At 40.4% G+C, this 27,554-nt stretch overlaps 1 protein-coding gene across 1 annotated transcript in view; it reads right to left on the reverse strand.

Moving 5' to 3' along the window:
• fcho1 (FCH and mu domain containing endocytic adaptor 1) overlaps positions 1-27,554 on the reverse strand; it is a 101,106-nt gene that overhangs the window by 64,980 nt on the left and 8,572 nt on the right. Inside the window, exon 2 of the mRNA XM_061883554.1 lies at positions 16,258-16,311. Coding sequence (XP_061739538.1) covers positions 16,258-16,287 — 30 coding nt within the window. The 5' untranslated portion in view covers positions 16,288-16,311. The remainder of the gene's footprint in view (positions 1-16,257; positions 16,312-27,554) is intronic.

The following is a 27,554-nucleotide window of genomic DNA, read 5'->3' on the forward strand; positions in this document are numbered from 1 at the left end:
CAGGGCACTCTGCCAGACGTTCCCAGCAGACCCTCACAATGCGTTTGGGCCTGCCAGGTCTGTCCGGCATCCTCCCCTACCATCGCAGCCAACTCACCACCAGGTGGTGATCGGTAGAAAGCTCCGCCCCTCTCTTCATCCAAATGTCCAAAACATGAGGCCGCAAATCCGATGACACAACTACAAAGTCGATCATGGAACTGCGGCCTAGGGTGTCCTGGTGCCAAGTGCACATATGGACACCCTTATGTTTGAAAACGGTGTTTGTTATGGACAATCTGTGACGAGCACAAACGTCCAATAACAAAACACCACTCGGGTTCTGATTCGGGCAGTAATTCTTCTCAATCACGCCTCTCCAAGTTTCACTGTCGTTGCCAACGTGAGCATTGAAGGCCCCCAGTAGGACAAAGGAATCACCCGGGGGGGTGGCACTTTCCAGTATTCCCTTGAGTGTATCCAATAAGGGTGGGTACTCTGAACGGCTGTTTGGTGCGTAAGCACAAACAGTCAGGACCCGTCCCTCCACCCGAAGGCGGAGGGAAGCTACCCTCTTGTTCACTGGGTTGAACTCCAACGTGCAGGCTTTGAACCGGGGGGGAACACGAATTGCTACCCCAGCCCGTCGCCTCTCACTGCATGCAACGCCAGTGTGGAAGAGAGTCCAGACCCCCTCAAGAGAACTGGTTCCAGAGCCCTTGCTGTGCGTCAAAGTGAGTCCAACTATATCCAGCTGGAACTTCTCCACCACGAGCACTAGCTCAGGCTCCTTCCACCCCAGCGAGTTGACCTTCCACATCCCAAGAGCTAACTTATGTAGCCGAGGATCGGACCGCCAAGTGCCCTGCCTTCAGCTGCCTCCTAGCTCACAATGCACCCGACCTCTATGGCCCCTCCCGTGAGTGCTGAGACCATTGGAGGGGGGACCCACGTTGCCTCTTCGAGCTGTGCCCAACCGGGTCCCATGGGGACAGGCCCGGCCACCAGGCGCTCGCCGTTGTGGCCGAACTCCGGGCCTGGCTCCAGAGGGGGCGCCCAGTGAACCGCGACCGGGCGAGGGAAGTTGGAGTCTTGGTTCTTGCATTCCCATAGAAGACTTCGAGTAGTCAACATCCCATCCTTAATACCGATGTAAACAGAACAATTACGCTATTATATTTCATATAAAACTTCCACTATTAATGCAGCGCTATGAACTTACTGTGCATGCATATCAAAAATGCCCATTAAAAAAGGCTTGTTATTCCTAACTTTTGGCCTTGAAAACATACAACAGAATTTACTACTTGTTTTATGAATAATATGGTTTTGAAGCACAGTTGCATTTGAAATTTATATACCATTACAAGCTATATAGTGTATAAGAAGACAACACTGAAATATAAACCTCATGAGCCAGCTGACATTTTCCATCTTTGCGCTCAAGCCTGTTGGCATTTTTTGCATCCCTAGAGCGTTGCCTCTCTCAACGTTCTCAGTTGTAATTAAATGAGAATTAGGGCAATTAATTTTGAGGCTAATTAATAGAGGCGAAACATTACATGTTTTCTGGTACGATACGATAAAATATTAATTCACACTGTTCAAACTGTTGCACATGTCTGTATTGTTGCAATAGACTAAAAAAACTAAACTCAATCTGAGTGGTCCAAAATGCGGCCCAGGTGCCATTTTAAGGCCATAGCTTGTGATGTATTGGCTCTGGGAGCTAGGAATGTTCTGGTGAATTAAATTCATTATTAGTGAAATATATGAATCTGCTTTTTTTACGGATAAAACAAAATTAAGATGTCTAAATTGTGAACTAAAATAGATTGGTATTAGCATATATATTGTATAAAATGCATGAAGTTGGCGCCCCATTTGATTTAATGTTTCTGTATACTATGTATTTTTTTATTGGAAAATGTTTTACATCGGAGAAATATATATGCCAGCAGTTTTAGTGTTCCCTTTTAAAAATCATTCAAGCTGTTCAGAGAATCTATGCAGTTTTGTGTTTTGCAAGTTTTTCCTTCACTGTACCAAAAATAAACTAAACCAATCGAATTTTAATCACGATCACGATTTTGGCTGTCACCTTTAAAGGACTACTGAAACCCACTACTACCGACCGTGCAGTCTGATAGTTTACATATCAATAATGAAATATTAACATTGCAACACATGCCAATACGGCCGGTTTAGTTGACTAAATTGCAATTTTAAATTTCCCGCGGAGTTTCTTGTTGAAAATGTTGCGGAATGATGGCGTGTGCGCGTGACGTCACGGACTGTCAGGAAATATTAGCTCAGCAGCAATTACGGCTAAAAGTCGTCTGTTTTCATCGCATAATTACACAGTAATTTGGACATCTGTTTTGCTGAATCTTTTGCAATTTGTTCAATTGATAATGGAGACTATAAAGAACAATGCTGTTGGTGGAAAGCGGTGTATCGCAGCTGTCTTTAGCACCGAGACACAGCCGGTGTTTCTTTGTTTTTAACACAGAGCGGTCAATCGAACATGTTTCTCTACGTCAACCAGCATGTTTTTTGATGTGAAAATTGTAATATAATATCTTACCGGAGACATCATTGGATTATTCATCCTCCTGCAGTAGCTGTTTAAAAGGCCGCTGTGAGCTTGGCTCCTTGGCTTCTCTATGAGACACTGCAGCCATCCGACCCCGAGGTATGTCTTTACAATCTCACTAAAACTCTATTAAAACAATAAGCAGATAAGGGATCTTCCAGAATTATCTTAGTAAATGTGTCTAATTACATCTGAAACGCTCACACTGCCGCCGCCCGGAGCCGTCGCTTTTTATTTTTTTTTCTAGTCCTTCGTTAGCAATATCATCATCCACGAATCTTTCATCCTTGATCAAATTAATTGGGAAATTGTCGTTTTCTCTGTCCGAATAGCTCTTGCTGCTGGGGGCTCCCATTTAAAACCATGAGAGGACGTGATGTCATCGTCTGCGACTTCCGGTAAAGGCGAGGCTTTTTTATCAGCACCAAAAGTTGCGAACTTTATCGTCGATGTTCTCTACTAAATCCTTTCAGTAAAAATATGTCAATATCGCAAAATGATCAAGTATAACACATAGATTGGACCTGCTATCCCCGTTTAGATAAGAAAATCTAATTTCAGTAGGCCTTTAAATGAGGGTGAATGTCGGTGATATCAACATTTAAAAAGAAAGCTGCGCTGCATATCTAATCATGCACTTTCATCATCGCAGAGGCTGAGGAACAACAGCGGCACCGCCATTGCCGGGGGCCATTGTGTATGCGCACAGAGCTTCATGACCACCCAGACCACCTTGCCGATCGGCAATATTAACATGATGCAGCCGGTCGCCCTGTTTCATTTACTTTGTTTCTCTTACATGACGTCCTCGGCATGTGTCAAAGGCCACACCACTGCTATTAAACAGACAGGTGTGGACGCCGACACAACACAGTGCTTTGGGTGTCTCTGTGGAGTCCCACTCGCAGGACACTTTTTTGTTGAGTACAGAACATGCCTCCCATTGGATTTCCCTTCCTCCGCGGATGAATCCAGGGAATGCGGAAATGTAATTGCACATTGAAAGACATGACAACAACAATGCTATATTTTTGTATTATTGTCAAGGCCTATGTGAACCTTTTTTGAATTTCATGTTGTTAATCCTTTGTTTTAGTGTGTCTTTCTGTCTAGCACATTTTTGTTCTGCAGTGACTTCACTCATTCTCTTGAGGTTGGCAATTAGGAAGGTTTATAAACCAGTTTCATTTTTGTATGCGTTACCTCGCTGCTGCTATGTGCCTTGCACAAGTCCTATTTTTACCCCATTCTATTTAAAGAATTAAACATTTTTACCTGCACAATGGTTTTTGTTTTTTCATCCTAGAGTCACCATGCAGCGCCGTGTCAATTTGGTCATTTGACAGACAGATACTTTGTTCATCTCAAAAGGAAATTACATTTCTAGCAGATTTACAAGGTTAAGAAACAAAGGTACCTAAAATATAAAAAATGGCATAATAAGCAAAAAAATATTACCCATGACGGGCAAGCTCTGTGAAAACGATAAGCAATAAGAAATTAAAATATGGATAAAATACAGTGACACAGTTCCGGTTTTATGGTGCAATACAGCAAAAGGTGAATGTGCATGAGGACAAAAGTAGAGTATACAGGATGTGTAAAATGACACAGGTAGGAGAAAAAAAATCCCGCCATGACTTTGTTTTTAGTTCTTTCTCGTGGAGGTGTTAAAAAAAATCCGAATGGCGTCAGGGGGGGAACAATCTGCTCAGTCTGTCAGTGCAACAGTACAGAGAGAGCAATCTGTCACTGAAACTGCTTCTTTGTCTGATGGTGCTGTGCAGTTGGTGATGTTGATTGTTTATGATGGACTGGAGGTTTTTCAGTGTTCTGTGTACTTGTTTCATACTAAATGTATGATAGGTTCAAGCGGGGGTGTCTAATTGATGACACGTGGGTGGGGGATGCAACAATAAACAGTGTTAAAGAAAATTGTGGTAAAACTCTATGGTTAACATTACTGTTTTGAATTATATTGATCGAAAAAACGCACCTTGACAAACTCACGGACTGACTGGCGCTAGCTCGGTAACATGAACAGATGAGACATTAACATATTTCCCCATTAAACTTTATCGTCGAAGCAACTTAAGTTAAAATCTGATCACAAACATGGATGCATTCAGAAATCCTAGATTCAATTAGATGCAGAGATAAAAAATACTGAGAAGTGAAAATGCAGGATTCAATTTGAAAATGCTTGAGCATAGACCTCAACAAATCTGAACAGGCTAAGAAACGAACATAAGTACTGCATTATTCAAATCCTTCAAAATAAACTACATTGATGATAAGACCGAAGAAAACAAATAACCCGCATGAGTTATAGAAGCTACTTCACAACCAACTAGGTTACGGCCCCAAACTCAAAACCATGCATAGGATCATAATATTAACCTCAAAACTGTGTTCTCTTACATCTCAGACAAGTTTGAAGTAGCTAAATGTTTCAACATCTATTTTACCATCATAGCCACTTCTCTGGTTAGCAAACATTCCGCCTTGTTTGGGCTTTATAGCGAACAGGACTTCAATGATCACTACATAAAAGTTAGGATAGGCAAAGATGGTTTTGAAATTGCGACAGTGACAATTGACGAGGTGTTTAAAAAACTGAGCGCCCTATGTACACATAAGGCCACCTGCCACGACAAAATTCCTGCTGGATTTCTCAGAGACTCAGCTATCACTACTGTTCCAATTAGGGCTGGGCGATATATCGATATATACGATATATCGTGGGTTTGCGTCCGTGCAATATAGAAAATTACTAATCGTAATATTCAAGTATACGTTCTCACGCAGTTGCTTTTAGCTGCGGGAATTACACTTCAGGCTCTTCTCACTCTTTCCTGTCTCTCCTCACAGACAAGCAGGCGCACATTCTTACATACGTCACATACTGTCACGTCATACGTCACATACGTATACGCCCTCGCCCAACAGAGAGGTAGCAGACTGGGCTACGTTAACTAATAACGTAGCCGTACGAGTGGGAATACGAGAGAAAGAAGGTGTGGATCTGGTAACAAATGAAGGAAGACTTAATTCCCAATAAAAACGTCAGGGGAACCATCGTCTGGCGGTGGTTCGGCTTCAAGTGGGAATATGTCGAACAGACAATCGTAATTTGTCAAGTGTGGGGGGGTAAAGCTTTGCTATAAAAAGTAGCATTACTGCTAATATGTAGCATCATTTGAAAAGTCACTCGCTAGAGAATGAAGAGAATTTCATAACGTTCGTCGTAACCTACCACATAGTGAAGGACGAATTTCTATTTGATTTCCTATTATGCAGCTCATTTTTATTTGACACTTAACTTGTCTCTGACAATCTTGCACTTTATGTTTTGGAAATGACTTGAATGTTTGTGCCATTGCTTAATAACTTTAATAAATACACTTTTGGTCAATTGACTTAGTTGTGATTTCCCTCTCTGCATGAAAGTTTAAAAGTAGCATATATGAATGCAGTATGAAGAAGAAAGTTTTAATGTATACACATATAATCATCATACTGCTTTGATTATATGCATCAAGTGTTCATTCAAGGCCAAGGCAAAATATTGTAATATATATCGTATATCGCGATATGGCCTAAAACTATCGCATATTAAAAAAAAGCCATATAGCCCAGCCCTAGTTCCAATCATTACCCACATTATTAACTTTACCCACATCTTTACCTTAACTGTAAAACAGGGCAGGTCCCTCAGGATGTCAAACTAGTGAACACTCAGCACAAAAAGGTTACAAACTAGACCCATGCAACTACCGTCACATCTCAATTCTCAGTTTTAATTTCTTAAATCATGGAGAAAAATACCGGTAGTCTATGAACAGGTTGCAATTTATCTCAAAGAGAATAAACTGGTTTAGGAGTTCCAATCTGGCTTCAGAGTCCCATTTCATGACACACCACTTCTTAATTTGAACGACCGCATAAAATGTGGTGTATTTGGCCAAATATTGCAGCGTGGTCATGTTGGACCTACAGAAGGCTTTGACAATGTAAATCCCTCGGATTGCTAAACTGGAAGCTACCGACTTTAAGAACAATGCAGTGAGCAGAATGCACTCTTATTTGGTGGGGAGCGAGCAGGTGGTAGATTTTAATGGTACTCTGTGCCCTCCCGGCAACCTGTGGTGTTCTTCAAGGAAGCATACTAGGATCTCTATTGTTCCTAATATAAGTGAATGACATGGTATCGGCTTGTGACTGCGATTTGTTACTGTTCGTGGATGACTCGGCTCTCCTTATCTCAGACAGGAGCAATTTGCAGATTGAAAGGGCTCAACAAAATATGCACCTGGCTCCATGACAAGGAACCATTAATGCACCCAGGTAAAACCGAATCCATCCTTTTAGGATCAATTCTTAATCACAGTGGTTACCTTGACAGTCAAAGAGGGTGACAATGTTATAACAAACAAAAACAAGATTGCCTACAGTATCTGGGCTGCATCCAGAGGCTAATCTCTCCACTGAAAAAATGACTGCTAAGGTAGTAAAAAAAAATTAAAACAAATTGGGTTGATACATGTGATCGGCCAGCTGGTGGGTAGAGAGATACACAGAAAACCCCACTTTGACTATGAAGTTCATGTTTGGTAGCGTGACGCCACAAAGGCTCTAGATAAACTCCAGATTACGCTACTCGACCTTCCATACCGGGCTCACCTTTCCGCCAAACATTTTCTTAGCGTGGGGTGGCTCTTGGTAGCCGACAAGAGTACAGCTTCTTGCAAGGGGCCTGGTGTACAAAATACACTATTATGCTAAAATGCCCATATACCTCTCAAAATACTTCCAAAACGTAAAATATGTTCACCACTACAATACTGAAGCTAATTCTGCAAATCACGTTCAATTCAGATTTGACACCAAAAAAGGTTCTAATCCGTTTGCGTGCTATACCACCAAAATATGTAACTCCCTACCAATAAAGGATAAAGGAGTCATAAAGGAGTGCAAATTTCATCAAAGCCGCTTTGAAAAGCCACCTACAGGTGGCGGTAACTCGTAACTAGGAATAAGACAAATCCTTTTATATTTTTTTAAGTCATTATTTTTTCTGTGAACCTGAGCGTAAACGTTGTCTATCTGTGTTGGCCCTGTGAGTAGGAGGCGACTTGTACAGGGTGTACCCCGCCTTCCATCCGATTGCAGTTGAGATAGGCTCCAGCGACCCCCTGTGACCCCAAACGGGTAGAAAATGGATGTATGTATTTTTTTTTTCTTGTAGTATATTTGTCATTTGAATGCTACTTTCTGCAAAGCATTGTGTTCTGTCTGTATGTCTTTCAATGTTGTATGAGTTAAAAAAAAGGACTTCAAATGAAACAAGCTTTTTTTTATAATTTGTTTTCAGTTAACCTTGTACCAGTGAATCTGTACTGCCATAACAGTAGACCCTTTCCTATGCAAACTTAATAAACTATTTAATCAATCAATTTATTAACTGCACAATGAACCTTCAAGCTGTGCTTTTTTAGCATATACTGATTGTTCTATACTCAGAGGCATACCAAATGGAATTTTTACGATGCATTAAAGGACTGCTGGACAGAGTAGGAAGCCACAAGCCTACCAGATCACCATCACTGAACATGCAAAATTTTGGACTGTCTAAAAGTGTGTCTATTTATTTTAGTTATTTAAATATTTGGTCGAAGGATTTCAGTGTGCTTATAAGTAATAAACCCAAAACCAGTGAAGTTGGCACGTTGTGTAATTCGTAGATAAAAACAGAATACAATGATTTGCAAATTCAATCAAATAGACTGCAAATACTAGATATTTATTGTTCAAACTGAGAAACATGTTTTTTTTTTTGCAAATAATCATTACTTAGAATTTAATGGCAACAACATGTTGCAAAAAAGTTGGCACGCGGATATTTTTACCACTATGTTACATGGCCTTTCCTTTAAACAACACTCGGTTAACGTTTGGGAACTGAGGAGATCAATTTTTGAAGCTCTTTATGTGGAATTATTTCCCATTCTTGCTTGATGGACAGCTTAAGTTGTTCAACAGTCCAGGGTCTCCGTTGTGGTATTTTACGTTTCATATTGCGCCACACATTTTCAAATGGGAGATAGGTCTGGACTACAGGCAGGGCAGTCTAATAACCCACTCTTTTACTATGAAGCCACGCTGTTGTGACACGTGGCTTGGCATTGTCTTGCTGAAATAAGCAGGGCCGTCCATGATAACGTTGCTTGGATGGCAACATATGTTGCTCCAAAACCTGTAATTCCATTTCAGCATTAATGGTGCCTTCACAGATGTGCATTTTACCCATGCGTTGGACAATAATACACCCCCTACCATCACAGACGCTGTCTTTTGAACTTTGCGCCTATAACAATCCAAATGTTTCTTTTCCTCTTTGGTCCAGACGACACGATGTCAGACCACAGAACACTTTTCCACTTTGCATCAGTCCATCTGAGATGAGCTTGGGCCCAGCGAAGCAGGCAGCGTTTTTTGGGGTTGTTGGTAAATGGCTTTCACTTTGCATAGTACAGTTTTAACTTGATGTAGCTATTGACAGTGGTTTTTTGAAGTGTTCCTGAGTCCATGTGGTGATATCCTTTACACACTAATGTCGCTTTTTGATGCAGTACAGCCTGAGGGATCGAAAGTCCGTATTATCATCGCTTACATGCAATGATTTCTCCAGATTCTCTGATCCTTTAGATGATATTATGGACCGTAGATGTTGAAATCCCTAAATTCCTTGCTCATTGAGAAACGTTCTTAAACTGTTTGACGATTTGCTAACGCATTTGTTCACAAAGTGGTAAACCTTTGCCCAATCCTTGCTTGTGAATGACTGGGCATTTTATACCCAATCATGGCACCCACCTGTTCTCATTTAGCCTGTTCACCTGTGGGATGTTCCAAATAAGTGTTTGATGAACATTCCTCAACTTTCTCAGTCTTGTTTGCCACGTTTGCCAGCTTTTTTTGAAACACGTTGCAGGCAACAAATTCCAAAAGAGCTAATATTTGCAAAAAATAACGTTTTCCAGTTCAAATGTTAAGTATTTTGTCTTTGCAGTCAATTCAATTGAATATAGGTTGAAAAGGATTCGCAAATCATTGTATTTAGTTTTTATTTATGATTTACACAACATGCCAACTTCACTGGTTTTGGGGTTTGTACTTGATTACAATGTACCACGATATAAATGATAACTGTGATAATTCTGGTCACAATAACCATGATGTGAAATGTTTATATTGTTACATTTTACACAGGGGCCACCCACTGAACATATATTTTTAAAGGTTTTAATGTTTTTAATGAACATGCCAGCGACCCCTAAAGGGGATAAGCGGTAGAAAATGGATGGATGGATGGATGTTTTTTTCCCCCCAAGATGGCGCCGCTGTAATTGCTGCTGTTGGCAGGAGCTCTGTGCTTTTGTGTCATCCTTTTGTGTTCCTGATGTTTCCCTCCCTAAACCTACTCAGTGGCCTGTAAACCTACTCACTGGCCTAGTGGTTAGAGTGTCCGCCCTGAGATCAGTAGGTCGTGAGTTCAAATCCCGGCCGAGTCAGACCAAAGACTGTAAAAATGGGACCCATTACCTCCCTGCTTGGCACTCAGCATTAAGTGTTGGAATTGGGGGTTAAATCACCATAAATGATTCCCGGGCGCGGCACCGCTGCTGCCCACTGCTCCCCTCACCTCCCAGGGGGTGATCAAGGTTGATGGGTCAGAGGCAAAGAATAATATGTGCGTGCAATCATTGGTACTTTAACTTTTAACTTTGTTTTCATGTGTGACAAGGGGTGGCACTTTCGTGACTTCTGCTGTGCTGGATCTGCCTCCCGGGAGCCTTTTGGTCATGGAGACCAGCTGCTGGGTCTCTGCCACACCAGAGCCTGTTTGGAGAGACTGGAGGTGATGCAGATGAAGAGACAGGGCTGCGGAGCTGGCGCTGAGCGTGGGGACGGACCAGCTTCACAACGTCTTGGCTGAATGAGCATGTATCGGACACCACAGTCTCCTTAGACGCATCCTCGCTCATCCATGCGGACTGTACACTGGCCGAGAGTTGGTGGGCGGCCGAGGGTTGAGTCGGATCGCTTTGTTGCTTTGTTGGGTCTGCTCCTGTCTCTGGCCATGCTCCCCTTCACCCCAGCAGACGATGGCGTGGAACACTGCACTGTATAGGTTTTTGTTGTTGTTTTACTTTTGTGTCTGTGTCTAGAAGTGGCTGGTTGCATCAGTTCTGCTCTTTTAATGTCCATTGTGTTCTTTGATGTTTCCCTCTGAAACACATGTTTGTGTGTGCTATAGCTATTTTTTTTTCCTTGGCCTCAGTCTGAATCCCCTCTCCAGGGCCCAGGCTTACACTGCAGTTTAAGTTTCTAGAAGGTCAACGGGCTCATAGTGATGTTTGTAATAGTTGTGACTGGGAAGTGTTTTCTATCATTTGGGGAGTGCACGATGTCAGCTGCTCACCTGCTAATAAACACATATCTGCTCATCCAGACGCCGGAGCAGTGACAACATGCGCTCTGAATACGCACTGCTGATTGGCTTTGTATGTAACCAATCAGTTGGTTGTGTGGGCGGCACAATGCTGGGTGCTCACTGCTCAGAGGCAGCTGCAGAGCAGCTTGTTAAGACTTTAGTTTACAAACTCGTTCGATACACCCTCGTACCGAACCGAAACCCCCGTACCGAAAAAGTTCAATACAAATACACGTACCGTTACACCCTTAACCTGAAGACATACATAGCCTATTCATCCAGTTGAATGACCAGTCGGCTTGGCCAAGGGAGTTTCGCTGATCACACAAATATTCCTGCTAACAAGACAGTTTCTGAACGGATGGCCTCACAGCACACGGTTGTCAATAACATCAACATAATTGGGTAGCAACATCAGCAAAGTGGCTGTAAAAATCATTAAATGTGCAGGTGAGAACATTCTGAAGAACAGTGCATTCTTCTTACCCAATATGCACCCAAGACTGATCCAATGCCAGTTCATACTTGCTCACTTATCAAACGCTAATTCACTACAACCAACATGGATAGGAATACAGTAATGTAGGTGTACGTTGGCACCGGATAGACGCAAGGATTAATTGTGGAAAAACAAGGTCACAGAAAAAAGCAGGATAAAAAATAGAGAGGATGGGCGAAAATGAGTAAGCCGAGACAACAAAAACATGTGTAGCCCTCTAGACACCCTAAATGCACACTACGGTCACCTGCACTTCAAATGGTAAATGGGTTATACTTGTATAGCGCTTCTCTACCTTCAAGGTACTCAAAGCGCTTTGACACTATTTCCACATTCACACACTGATGGAGGGAGCTGCCATGCAAGGACCTAACCACGACCCATCGGGAGCAAGGGTGAAGTGTCTTGCTCAAGGACACAACGGACGTGACGAGGTTGGTAGAAGGTGGGGATCGAACCGGGAACCCTCACGTTGCTGGCACGGCCACTCTCCCAACTTCCCCACACAGTCACCTAAAATGAAACATTATTCTCCGTGTCATTGGATGTATAGGCCCAGGTTGAGATCTCAAATACCGTCAAGCAAAAATTAAAACATCGGTCCAGTGTTCTGCAATCTAGCATGTGACATAAAATTTAAAAGAGTCAAAATTGTCAAAATTTGCTTCCCACACAATCTTTGCATTAACATAAACCATTGAGCGTCACATTAAAGCATTTATTAAAAATTGTGCTCTTTAGAGGTTACAATTCAATGAATTAGCCACTGCGAGATCTGCAATGGGGCTTCACGGTGGCAGAGGGGTTAGTGCGTCTGCCTCACAATACGAAGGTCCTGCAGTCCTGGGTTCAAATCCAGGCTCGGGATCTTTCTGTGTGGAGTTTGCATGTTCTCCCCGTGAATGCGTGGGTTCCCTCCGGGTACTCCGGCTTCCTCCCACCTCCAAAGACATGCACCTGGGGATAGGTTGATTGGCAACACTCAATTGGCCTTAGTGTGTGAATGTGAGTGTGAGTGTTGTCTGTCTATCTGTGTTGGCCCTGCGATGAGGTGGCGACTTGTCCAGGGTGTACCCCGCCTTCCGCCCGATTGTAGCTGAGATAGGCGCCAGCGCCCCCCGCAACCCCGAAAGGGAATAAGCGGTAGAAAATGGATGGATGGATGGAGATCTGCAATGTGTTTGTCATATGGACTAAAATACTTAGTGTAAGGAATTCTGCGAAACTGCTGCTTTCAACTGTGCTCTTTCCTACTAACAATGAGCATCAGAGTACAGAGAACAATGCATTTGGTACTGCTTGTACCTGTTTAGTAGTCCCATCGTCACTCTTGCTCTTGCCAAACATTTCTTTATTAATGCAATACAGCCTCATATCACCTGTATCCCAAAGCAATGGTAAGTAATTCTGCTATTGTGCGTTTTGACTTGTGTCTGCTTAAACAGGGTTTTAACATAATATACAGTGCATCCGAAAAAATTCACAGTGCTTCCCTTTTTTCCACATTTTTTTATTTTACAGCTCTATTCTAAAAGTGTAATACATTTGTTTTTCTTCTCAAAATTTTTCAGAAAATACCCCATAATCACAGTGTGATTTTATTCTATGTTTTAATTTAGCAAATGTATCAAAAACAAAAAGCTATAAAAAAAAATCACATCTACATAAGTATTCACAGCATTTACTCAATACTTTGTTGATGCACCTGTGGCAGCAATTACAGTCTCGAGTCTTATTGAATACGACGCCACAAGCAGGGCTCACCTATCTTTGAGAAGTTTCAGGTTTTTTTTAATCCCAGTCCTGTTGTATATTTTATATAGAGTTTTTTTTTTACTGAGGTTTCTAACCATCTGATGAAACCCGATGGTAAAAGTAGGACACACAACTGAAATAGCAGCAGGTGCATCGGGACTTGGAAAATTATGACTAACCGACTAAAAAGACAAAAAATGATATTCTTATTATTACAATTTTTTTTATCCTGCACTACCCTCAGCTAATGCAACAACATTTTATAGTTATCTGTACTGTAAAGTTCAAATTTGAATGACAATAAAAAGGAAGTCTAAGACTTAACCACTATTTTGCCCTTCTGACTAAAACTGCTAACATTAATAACGTCTATCTTTAAAAAAAATAAAAATCATATTACCATCTACAGTAAAAAGACCCCTCTAAATTATAAAAAGAATGTCTATCACAATCCATTTTTTTATACTCCCCATTTAGAGCGCAGTTTAGATTGAGCTTTTAACAGCAATTTAAGTTCAACATGAACAATTTCTTCTAACTTGTTCATAAGCTTTGTTGAATTGTATTTTAATGTGTGATTACAAGAGATTATTTTACATTGTGTTCCTTCTCATCAAGAATTCTGGAGCTAAAGTGGTACATCAATTTAAGAGTGGCCCGACTTAAGAGTGTTTTGAGATAAGAGCGGTATCTCGGGTAACTGTTATGCTTTAAAGGCCTACTGAAACCCACTACTACCGACAACGCAGTCTGATAGTTTATACATCAATGATGAAATATTAACATTGCAACACTTGCCAATACGGCCGGTTTAGTTTACTAAATTGTAATTTTAAATTTCCCGCAAAGTAACTTGTTAAAAACATTGCGGTATGATGACGCGTATGATGACACGTGCGCGTGACGTCACAGATTGTAGCGGACATTTTGTTCCAGCCCGATCCCAGCTATAAATCATTTGCTTTAATCGCATAATTACACAGTATTCTGGACATCTGTGTTGCTGAATCTTTTGCAATTTGTTCAATTAATAATGGAGACGTCAAGGAAGAAAGATGTAGGTGGGGAGCGGTGTATTGCGGCTGCCTTTAGCAACACAAACACACCCGGTGTTTCCTTGTTTACATTCCAGAAAGATGACGTGAAGCTGTACTATGGAACAGAGCGGTCAAGTGAACATGGTTCCCAACCACATGTCAACCGGCAGGTTTTGGTCAGAAAATGGTGGTAATAAGTCGGCTCTTACCGTAGACATGTGCAGAGCTTGCGTGGTTCCTCGTGCACCTGTCAAAGAGGCATTGCAGACTCTCTTGCCTCCTCCAACCCGCCGCCCCTAAACGTTGGATGCTTCCACCGTGGAAGAGGTGAAAAAAAAGCTCAGGCCGGCCCCAACGGCTGCCTTCGCTTCGCCTTGTCGAGAAACGTGGCTTCCTTCAGAGACACTGGCGGTTACCACACCCGTGACCACACCCCTCCAACTTTCAGGTACGACCATATAATCTCACTAAAACACTAGTAACACAATAAGCAGATAAGGGATTTTCCAGAATTATCCTAGTAAATGTTTTTTTTTTCTAGTCCTTCACTCTCACTTTCCTCATCCACAAATCTTTCATCCTCGCTCAAATTAATGAGGAAATTGTCGCTTTCTCGGTCCGAATCGCTCTTGCTGCTGGTGGCCATGATTGTAAACAATGTGAAGATGTGAGGAGCTCCACAACCCGTGAAATCACGCGCACATCGTCTGCTACTTCCGGTACAGGCAAGGCTTTTTTATTAGTGACCAAAAGTTGCGAAGTTTATTGTGGATGTTCTCTACTAAATCTTTTCAGCTAAAATATGGCAATATCGCGAAATTATCAAGTATGACACATAGAATGGACCTGCTATCCCCGTTTCAATAAGAAAATCTCATTTCAGTAGGCCTTTAACTAACAAGCAAATATTTGAGTGACAAGCTTCCCCGCTATTAGTTGGTATAGCAAATGTCACAGTGAACCCTGTAAGATCACCGCAAAACATCTGGTCTTACTATCATTAGCTAGAGATGGACATAAGTAACTTTGTTTTCCAACCATGGGAAGGAAGAGCCCTGATGTGAAGAACAGTGCTTAGAAAAAGCAGATGATAGTCACTGAATGAAAAAATATATATATATCAAAATGAGAAAGCATGTTGACAACTTGGTGATGCGATTTGAGTTATGACTGCTAGTCTGCACTATAAACAGATTAAGACTAACGCCAGCCAAGGGTGTTGAAATAATATCTAAACGTGTCCATTTATCCACTAAAATAAAGAAAAGCTGATGATGGTGTGTTTGACAGAGAAGTAGCTGGAAGGAAATACGCTGTTCAAGGTAAATGCTATACATTATTATTATAATACCGTATTTACTAAACTAACTGCAGATGTTAGTTGTACATTGCATTGTATTGTTTTTATACAATTTTCTTAGCTGAAAGTTTATTTTTATTTTTAATAATCATGTTAGATGTTAAAATTGTGCTGTTTTGGAGGGCCAGGCACTCAATAAATGCAACTAATTTCAACGGGAGACGTTGATTTGAGATACAAGTGTTTGGAGGGAGGAGATCCGTTACGGAACCAATTAAGCTTGTAAATTGAAGTACAAGATGAAATGTGGGTATTTGCTCAGAAAGTCTTGTCTGGCATATTTTGTTAACATGGTACATTATTTTACATTGCAAAACCTTAAATGTCAAAAGCCACAATGATTTCTTGTCCAGTAAACCGGCAAGAACATGGCATTGTCAGAGAACAATAAAGAACAATATAATGTCGAATGAAACTGGCGTAAATATAAACAGAGTTCAATACAAGATCCGGTTGTATTATAAAATATTAAGTACAAATCACAAACGTTTCCTCTGCTTAACATCACTGCCATCATCATGCAGACTATCTTACCCAAAAGTTGTTCTGAAAGACTGCCATCATCACTCTGTGGGCACTGACAGCGTTCTGTGGACGAAGCAGAGAGAAGGTAGAACTGCATTACAGAGAAGTCAACCATAGCTCCATCTCATCTTGGGGAGGCGTGGCTCGCTTGGTAAAGCGTCCGTGCCAGCAACTTGAGGGTTCCAGGTTCGATGCCCGCTTCCTCCATCCTAGACACAGCCGTTGTGTCCATTGGCAAGACACGTACCCACCTGCTCCCACTGCCCCCCCACACTGGTTTAAATGTAACTTAGATCATGGGTTTCACTATGTAAAACACTTTGAGTCACTAGAGAAAAACGCTACATAAATATAATTCACTTCACATCTTCATTTTCTCATTTTTGTGATGAGACACGAGACATTCAGTGTAGGAAGGGAGCTCCTGAGGAATGACAGATTTAGAAAACTTCAGAAGAAAAGCTCAGAGGATGGGGGGACCAAAGGAAGGAGGTCGAGTGGAGGAGTGATCAGGGGAATGGTGGAGGATAGTTGGGGAAGATAAGGATTAACAATGACGGAAATAGGAAAGGAGATATGGCAGCATCCAAGGAGGTGATTGTGCATCTATAGATTCGATCATAGTATGATAATTATATGGTTCAAACATTAGTTGTCAATTGACCGGATTTAAATAAGTGTATAATGATCCTTAAGTTAATACCCTTTCTACACATAATGATATGTATATTTACAATGTCATCTTTAAACTTTTCCAATCTTGTTTTGACACAGCTTGCATAATTTTTTTGTCTCAATGTTTACACTAGAAATCACTACTAACCTACTAGAGATCCGATGCAAAGTGTGAGGGACCTGGCCAGGTTCTGCCCTTTCACTGACAGTAGGCCTGGGCGATGTACAAAATCCAAAACCAGTGAAGTTGGCACGTTGTGTAAATCGCAAGTAAAAACAGAATACAACGATTTGAAAATCATTTTCAAACTATATTCAATTAAATACACTGCAAAGACAAGATACTAAACATTTGAACGGGTAAACTTTGTGATTTTTTGCAAATATTAGCTCATTTGGAATTTGATGCCTGCAACATGTTTCAACAAGTGGCAAAAACGACTGAGAAAGTTGACGAATGCTCATCAAACACTTATTTGGAATGTACCACAGGTGAACAGGCTAATTGGAAACAGGTGGGTGCCATGATTGGGTGTAAAACGGCGTGTAAATGGGATAAAACAAACAACAGGTTTACTTGACCCACTTCCTGGGAAACTTATTAAGGAGCTGTTTGTAATATTAGGACCATCAGTGCTAAATATTATAAACGTATCACTTTCCTCTATCACTGTTCCCCTAGCATTCAAAAAAGTGATTATTAACCCTCTGCTCAAAAGACCTAACCTCAATCCTGACCTCATGGTAAACTACCGGCCGGTGTCCCAGCTTCCGTTTATTCCAAAAAGCATCGAAAAAAAATTGTTGCAGAGCAGCTAAATGAACACTTAACGTCTAACAAGCTCTGTGAACCCTTTCAATCTGGTTTCAGGGCAAATCACTCTACGGAGACAGCCCTCGCAAAAATGACTAATGACTTATTGCTAACGATGGATTCTGATGCGTCATCCATGTTGCTGCTTCTTGATCTTAGCCCTGCTTTCGATACAGTCGATCATAATATTTTATTAGAGCGTATCAAAACACGTATTGGTATGTCAGACTTAGCCTTGTCTTGGTTTAACTCCTATCTTGCTGACAGGAAGCAGTGTGTCTCCCATAACAATGTGACCTCGGACTATGTTAAGGTAACGTGTGGAATTCCCCAGGGTTCGGTTCTTATTTAATTTCCACTCGGGGATTAATAAAGTATGTCTTATTCTGATTGGCCATGCACTCTTCAGCATTTACATGCTGCCGCTAGGTGACATCATACGCAAATACGGTGTTAGCTTTCACTGTTATGCTGATGACACCCAACTCTACATGCCCCTAAAGCTGACCAACACGCCGGATTGTAGTCAGCTGGAGGCGTGTCTTAATGAAATTAAACAATGGATGTCCGCTAACTTTTTGCAACCCAACGGAAATGCTGATTGTTGGTCCTGCTAGACACTGTCACCTATTTAATAATACCACCTTAACATTCGACAACCAAATAATTACACATGGCGACTCGGTAAAAATTCTAGGTATTATCTTCGACCTAACTCTCTCATTTGAGTCACATATTAAGAGTGTTACTAAAACAGCCTTCTTTCATCGCCGTAATATCGCAAAAATGTGTTCCATTTTGTCCACTAGCGACGCTGAAATCATTATTCATGCGTTCGTTACGTCTCGTCTCGATGACTGTAACGTATTATTTTCGGGTCTCCCTATGTCTACCATTAAAAGATTACAGTTGGTACTAAATGTGGCTGCTAGACTTTCGCAAAGAACAAGAAAGTTTGATCCTTTTACGCCTATATTGGCTCACCTGCACTGGCTTCCTGTGCACTTAAGATGTGACTTTAAAAGGTTTTACTACTTACGTATAAAATACTACACAGTCTAGCTAAATCCTACCTTGCTGATTGTATTGTACCATATGTCCCGTCAAGAAATCTGCGTTCACAGAACTCCAGCTTATTAGTGATTCCCAGAGCCCAAAAAAAGTTTGCGGTCTCCAGAGCGTTTTCCATTCGGGCTCCAGTACTCTGGAATGCCCTCCCTGTAATAGTTAGAGATGCTACCTTCAAGGTTTCTCATTGTTATCTAATTGGATTGGGTTTTTTTCTTGCCCTGATGTGAGATCTGAGCCGAGGATGTCATTGTGGCTTGTGCAGCCCTTTGAGACACTTGTGATTTAGGGCTATATAAGTAAACATTGATTGATTGATTCATTGATTGATTGATTGATAAAAGCAGCTTCCAGGAAATGCTCAGTCATTCACAAACAAGGATATGAATGGAGCGGGGTCACCTCTTTGTGAAAAAATGCTTGAGCAAATTGTCCAACAGTTTAAGAACACCATTTCTCAACTATTGAAAGGAATTTAGGGATTTCACCATCTACGGTCCGTAATATCATCAAAAGGTTTAGAGAATCTGGAGAAATCACTACACGTAAGCAGCAAGGTCGAAAACCAACATTGAATGCCCGTGACGTTCGATCCCTCAGGCGGTACAGCATCAAAAACAGACATCAATGTGTAAAGGTTATCAACTGGGATCAGGAACACTTCGGAAAACCACTGTCAGTAACTACAGTTCGTCATTACATCTGTAAGTGCAAGCTAAAACTCTACTATGCAAAGCGAAAGCCATTTATCAACAACACTCAGACACCGCCGGCTTCGCTGGGCCCGATCTCATCTAAGATGGACTGATGCAAAGTGGAAAAGTGTTTGGCTGTCTGATGAGTCCACATTTCAAATTGTTTTTGGAAACTGTGGACGTCGTGTCCTCCGGACCGAAGATGAAAAGAACCATCCGGATTGTTATAGGCGCAAAGTTCAAAAGCCAGCATCTGTGATGGTACGAGGTTGTATAAGTGCCCAAGGCATGGGTAACTTACACATCTGTGAAGGCACCATTAATGCTATACAGGTTTTGGAACAACATGGACACCCTTGCTTATTTCAGCAAGACAATGCAAAGCCACATTATGCACGTGTTACAACAGCGTGGCTTCGTTGTAAAAGAGTGCGGGTACTAGACTGGCCTGCCCATAGTCCAAAACTGCCTCCCATTGAAAATGTGTGCTGCATTATGGAGCGTAAAATACGACAAGGTGTACATCAAGCAAGAATGGGAAAAAATTCCACCTAAAAAGCTTCAAAAATTGGTCTCCTCAGTTCCCCGTCGCTGCCCTTTTAATTTGATCAACGTGTAGTTATCAATCACGGTTTTTAGATCAAGATTAATAAAATCTTTATAATACGGTAATACTAACCATCGGTACTTTTACCTCAGGTATAAATTTTCTGTTTATGTGCATGTAGTACAAAACGGTGGCACCTACATTACTTAACTATTTATTTAAGGTATTTAAAAAGTATTTCCTTTCTGATTGTTCTATTTATGTATTTACTTATTTATTTATTCATTGATGTGTTACAGAATGAGCATTAACAAATGTGTTATTAACTGTAACGATACAAAAAAGGGTAGGATTATAAATAAGGTCTACTTCTTCCTACTCCTTTTCAGACATGCTGTCATTAGAAACTGTTATTATGTGATGTATTATATTGTAATGGTATTGCGAAATAAAGTCTTTTTAAAGGCTATCACAAACACAGATCCCTTTTGGCCGACACTGTATTTATTTTTAGTCCCCGGTTGACTTGTTACTAATTATGTATCTATCACTGTGCGGATATACTCCACAAAAAAAATAATAATAATAATCTCCATTACGGCAAATAATCTGCATTTCTTAGTATCTTAAATATATTTATCAAGTATTAGAACAGTTCTAAAAAAGTTACAAACCGAGAGCAAGTAGGAGCAGGCATACAAACTAAGCTTGCGAGCAACTAAGCTACTTTTAAAAAGAAGAAATACGACATGCATAGTTAAGTATAATAAGTGTACATGGAAGCACCTTATGGCAGTAGGTAAGCAGTTACTAATGGGAAATTAGCAAGTAGATAAAATAACAGCTGGTAATTGCTGACGTGTCAGCATTGTCAAAGCGAGAAGTGCACCACATGTAAGGAGGGCAGCTCGATCCATAAATTGGTGGTGATATCAGAATATGGTCAATACAAAAGTGATTGGGTCAATATTTGTATTTTCTTTAAGACATTGTTTTTGTTTTTGTTAAGGTTAGCAAATTTATGGAATAATTCATTGGACACAGGATGCCTTTGAAGGCAAATCTTAGATTTTTTTCCAGCACATGACATGGGAAGGTTGTTCAGATTGGGTTATATAGGTGAATGCTGTGCATCTTCTTTGCAGAAAGTAGACTCTATAGTCACTAGCCAGAGTCACTCACGCTGTCCACAAGATGGCGACAAATAAGCAGCTAGAAAACCGCTAGATACATTTTTTAATATCTAAATAGGCGTCGGCCAGATTGCTTTTGAACCCGTGCCGTCTTGTGGGCCAAATTGAAGATGCCGGCAGGCTGCAATTTGCCCACAGGCCGTAGTTTGGACACCACTGATATAGATCATAGGCCACATTCACACTCACATTCACGCACTAGGGCCAATTGTTGCCAATCAAACTATCCCCAGGTGCATGTCTTTGGAATTGGGAGGAAGCCGGAGTACCCAGGGGGAACCCACGCAGTCAAGGGGAGAACATGCATACTCCACACAGAAAGATCCCGAGCCCGGGATTGAACTCAGGACCTTCGTATTGTGAGGCACATGCATTAACCCTTGAACCACCGTGCTGCCCTGATAATTAACTAATAAAAGTTAAAATATTTGTATTGGTTTTTAGGCATGTGGTCTACTTTATACAGTAAAATAGTACTTTTTACTGAGATTAAATTTGCTGTTCAGTTGAAATCCCCTCCAAAGCAAACAAAGCAAAGATGGTGTTGCACACATTGTGACCTTGATTTCTATCTTCAGGCTCATTCATAATTCAGAAATTAAATGTCAGAGCCATTTTTGGCCTTGCCTTGCGCAAGTGTGTGTGTTCCCTGTGGCTTTTATTGTTTAACCACCACACCTTACACCTAAAGCAAACATTAACTCAACAGGTAAATATATTATGGTAATCTTGAAACCCACTTGACACTAATTACAATAATGGTTCAAACTTTAAAATTACAGGACAACAAACATACTGGGCAAAATTAACCCAAACAACCTTTAAAGGGGAACATGATCACCAAACCTATGCAAGCGTCAATATATACCTTGATGTAACAGAAAAAAGACCATGTATTTTTTTAACCGATTTCCGAACTCTAAATGGGTGAATTTTGGCAAATGAAACGCCTTTCTGTTTATCGGTCTTTTAACGATGACGTCAGAACGTGACGTCACCGAGGTAACACACCCACCATATTCATTTTCACATTACAAACACCGGGTCTCAGCTCTGTTATTTTTCGTTTTTTCTACTATTTTTTGGAACCTTGGAGACATCATGCCTTGTCGGTGTGTTGTCGAAGGGTGTAACAACACTAACAGGGAGGGATTCAAGTTGCACCACTGGCAAGTAATCTGCCGCCAGACCCCCATTGAATGTGCCAGAGTGTCTTCACATTTGACCGGCGATGCTAAGACAGACATGGCACAGAGATGTATGGATACCCTGCAGATGCATTTGCAACAATTAAGTCAACAAAATCACAAAGGTGAGTTATGTTGATGTTGTTGACTTATGTGCTAATCAGACATATTTGGTCACGGCATGACTGCCAGCTAATCGATGTTAACATGCTACGCTAATCGATGCTAACATGCTATTTACGCTAGCTGTATGTACATTTGAAACTAGATACCCACATTTAATGCAAAACAAACACTTACAAATCGACGGATTTAAGTTGCTCCAGTGTCACAAGATGCGAAAGTCCTGATTGTTTGATCTGCACATTTTACCGGCGATGCTAATAAGGCAGCCATGCTATGGGCCACTTCATTAGGTACACCCACGCTATGGCCGAATAGCGTCAATAGCTATTCGCTCAATAGCTTCAATTTCTTCTTCAATTTCATTTTCGCTATCTGCCTCCATACTCCGACCATCTGTTTCAATACATGCGTAATCTGTTGAATCGCTTAAGCTGCTGAAATCAGGGTCTGAATCCGAGCTAATGTCGCTATATCTTGCTGTGGTAACCGCTATGTTATTTGTATTGGCAGCCCTGTATGACGTCACAGAGAAATGGACAGTCGCATCGCAAATAGCGAAAATCAAGAACTTTAAAGCTTTTTTTTTAGGGATATTCCGGGAGGTGTAAAATTTTGAAAAAAACTTTGAAAAATAAAACAAGCCACTGGGAACTGATTTTTATTGTTTTTAACCCTTTTGAAATTGTGATATGTTCCCCTTTAAGCAAGCTGAAGTGTCTCCTGTTAAACTTAACAGTGTTGAAATGTAAAATTTAATGTAAAAATTGCATATCAATAATGATTTATGGCCTCCCATAGCTCTACCCCTGTTCTAAACAGGTTATCCGCTTCAGGTCTCATTGCAAATGTTGTAGCCTATTGTAGCATAGTAATCAATTAGGTAATAATTAAGAATTTTGTCAATTGTGAAGAACTTATTGTAAATGAGGTGCCCTACTTAACTGCAACAAACAATGATGTTGTTTGCCTTCTAAAATACAGTAGTACTTCAATTTACGGGCTTAAACGGTTATATGAAAAAGCTCTTAGCTTAGAACATTTGCATCATAAATCAATGTCACCGATTGAAATTAATTGAAATCCACTTAGTCGGTGCTTACCCCCCAAAGCAGCACAGTTTTAACATACAGCATGCCATTTAAAAAGAAAACCCATTTTTGTATAAGAAATATTGTATGAAAAACAATACAATAGAAAGTACTAGGGCTGCGAATCTTTGGGTGTCCCACGATTCGATTCAATATCGATTCTTGGGGTCGCGATTTGATTATAAATCAATTTTTATCGATTCAACGCGATTCTCGATTCAAAAACGATATTTTTCCGATTCAAAGGGATCCTGTATTCATTCAATACATAGGATTTCAGCAGGATCTACCCCAGTCTGCTGACATGCTAGCAGAGTAGTAGATATTTTTTTAAAAAGTTTTTATAATTGTAAAGGACAATGTTTTATCAACTGATAAAACATTTTTTTTATTTTTACAAATGTCTAATGGTAATGTAAATGAGGGATTTTTAATCACTGCCATGCTGAAATTATAACTAATATTGATTTTTGTTTTTGATAATATGAATTTTTGTTTCACTACTTTTGGTTTGTTCTGTGTCGTGTTTGTGTCTTCTGTCAATTGCTCTGTTTATTGCAGTTCTGATTGTTGCTGGGTCAGGTTTGGTTTTGGAATTGGATTGCATTGTTATGGTATTGCTGTGTATTGTTTTGTTGGATTGATTAAAAATAAAAAAAATAAAAAATGAGAATAAATTCTGAATCGCACAACGTGAGTATCGCGATTCAAATACGTATCAATTTTTTCCCACACCCCTAGAAAGTACCACAAATAAATACAGTAGTTTTATACAGTAATGTAATAATAATAATGTACAGCAATTATTTTTGAGAGCAGACTTTTATATATATTATTTTGACACTGTTTGCTGGCATTATGACCTGGTTGGATAATTTAGTCAAATGGTCAGCCGTACTAGCTGACTTAGGGCAAAAGGCAGACGAGACCTTGGGATGGTCACCAGTCAAGTCAAATATTGGAATTGATTTGGATGTGAACCAGCACACTACAAATGCTAGATGCAATCCAAACCACAGTTTTGATAAGAAAAGACTCGTAGCCTAATGGTAAAAACCTGCTCTAAACTAACCGACGCAGCACAGATTGCCGCAATGAAAAATGAGGTCTGGAGAAACAGATGGGGGACTACTCAGACAAATTCCTATACACGCTGAAAAACACTTGAACACACCTAATTACAGCACAAAACTGATGCAGCATCTTTTCATCCCATTGTTAACATGTTTGAATGGCGGGTGCTCGAAGATGTCTCTAATACAGGACAGGAGACAAAGGCAACAGAAACTAATTCCTCCTCAACACCTACAAGGCCTCCCCCCTTTTTTAATTTAACAGCTGATCAGAAGGGTTGGCTAGGTGTTACTCCCCAGGTCCATGATGCACAAAATGCTACAGAGCAGCCTCATCCTCCTCTAAGACCAGAATTGTTCAGTTCAGTTAAGTTTGAGTTTATTTCGAACATGCATACGATACAATGTAATGCATCCCATATTTCCAGTTCTTTCATGACAGCATGTCTGAAAAGTAGTAAGAAGCTGAGCTTATTTAATCCTACCCTTTTTCATACCATGGCAATTTTATCCAATTTCCTTGTTCTCTGTAACAGAACAGTGATTGAATACATTAATAGTATACCATAGTAAGTTAACAAAAACTTAAAAAAAAAAAAAAAAAGGGGGTTCAATGTGTTAATACATTGGAATTGATGAGCCGATAATAATAATAATAATAATAATAATAATGATAATAAGAATCTGAATAAGCAGGACAGAACAACAATAAAGTAACAAAGCCAAAAACAAGACCGCACACGAAAGTCATAGGCTTGGGCACAATACACTTCAAAAGATGAAGCAATTGATGTTTTAGAACGCTTATTCTTTTAAATTTCATATTGTGTATTTTACTTTGTCAGGTTATTGAAACCTGAGTAAAGGTGACATGTTACAGCCATGGTTGTTCACCTAGGAAGTGAACTGTGCACTTGAGATTTTCTGTGAGATTTCCGTACCCTCCGTACGAATCTGTTGTTAAGTGTTAGTTTTAAACCAAGATTTGCATATCATTGCATAGCATTGATAGGAGACCATATACAGTTAGGTGTTATTTGTCTGTGAGCTACAAATCATATTGCATGTACACCAGCATGGGATGACTTAGGATGTTGGATGTAAACATCCATCCATCCATCCATTTTCTACTGCTTGTCCCTCTCGGGATGGCGGAGGGTGCTGGAGCCTATCCCAGCTGCATTCGGGCTGAAGGCGGTACACCCTGGACAAGTGGCCACCTCATCACAGGGCCAACACAGATAGACAGACAACATTCACACTCACATTCACACACTAGGGCCAATTTAGTGTTGCCAGTCAACCTATCCCCAGGTGCATGTCTTTGGAGGTGGGAGGAAGCCGGAGTACCCGTAGGGAACCCACGCAGTCACGTGGAGAACATGCAAACTCTTCACAGAAAGTATAAGGCCATTTGGCATGATGCAATCAGTTTTTATTTAATATTCTTAATCTGACACAATTCCTTCCAGGGTTAACCTGACTGAAATTGTTTAGGTATTGGATTTTTTTTTTTACCATGAGGAAACTTATTTGATCAGTATTTTTGTTTGTGTGACCTTAAATTCCCATTAAAGTTTAGAGGCTTTTTTTATGGTGGATAATTATCGTAAAGTCGGTTAGTTAGATCTTACTAATCAATGTTTCTGGGAATGGCTTGCAGAGGGTACGTTATTAGATCTCCTAAAAGCCGCTAAAAGCCATCGTCTAATTTGACGCATGACCCTATCATTGTAATGGACGCTGTGGGGGAAACAAAAAGTAACTCTAAAACATGAAGAGCAAAACAAGTCCCTTTTTAATTGCTTCTTTAATTTCACAAACAATACACCTTTCTCCGATAACACACAAAAAGTTGCTCTGACTACTCGCTAAAGTCGCTAAATTGCCAACATCGACCCCTCCTGCTACCTCTTTATTCTCTGGCAGACTAGGCGTATGAGCAAACAATCCCATTATAATGTGTTTATAATGTGTTTGGAATAAGGACGAGGATGAACAAATAGCATTAAATTAATATGTAGTGGCCCCCCAAACAATATGAATGTACTGAAAACATGGTGACATGTTTTAATACTAAGATAGTTTTTTTGTTTTATACAAGCTATCGCCAGTCATTAAGCAACAAAACATTACATATGAAATTTAATGTACTGAGAATCAGAAGTAAGGTAAGAAAATATTTTGGTCAACTAACTAGACCATTTACAGGTGCTGAGAATAGGCACATCAGTGACATTATATATTTATATTTCTTGGCGCAGTGGAAGAGTGGCCGTGCGCAACCCGAGGGTCCCTGGTTCAATTCCCACCTAGTACCAACATCGTCACGTCCGTTGTGTCCTGAGCAAGACACTTCACCCTTGCTCCTGATGGGTGCTGGTTTGCGCCTTGCATGGCAGCTCCCTCCATCAGTGTGTGAATGTGTGTGTGAATGGGTAAATGTAGAAGTAGTGTCAAAGCGCTTTGAGTACCTTGAAGGTAGAAAAGCGATATACAAGCACAACCCATTTATCATTTATTTAATTTAATTGCACTGTATTTTTTGTACATTATTATGCAAATCATCCATCTTAACTTATTATGCTGTTGTGCACTTTTGTACAGTATATTTTTACATCTTTTATACGGCAATTCATCAAGTGGTTTTAAGCTCAGAACACAGATTATCCTAACACATGCGCCAACAACTCTACACTCCCAAATTGTCAATGCAAGTTGCAGTACGCACAATATAGAAAAAAAAACAGTAGAAAGTCATAAACAGACAAAGCTTTTAGAGACTATACAGAAAGAAAAGATGGGACCTAGTGAACAACAGACCAGGCAACCGTCTCTCC

Source organism: Nerophis ophidion, linkage group LG22 (assembly GCF_033978795.1).
Source record: "Nerophis ophidion isolate RoL-2023_Sa linkage group LG22, RoL_Noph_v1.0, whole genome shotgun sequence".
Taxonomy (NCBI): Eukaryota; Metazoa; Chordata; class Actinopteri; order Syngnathiformes; family Syngnathidae; genus Nerophis; species Nerophis ophidion.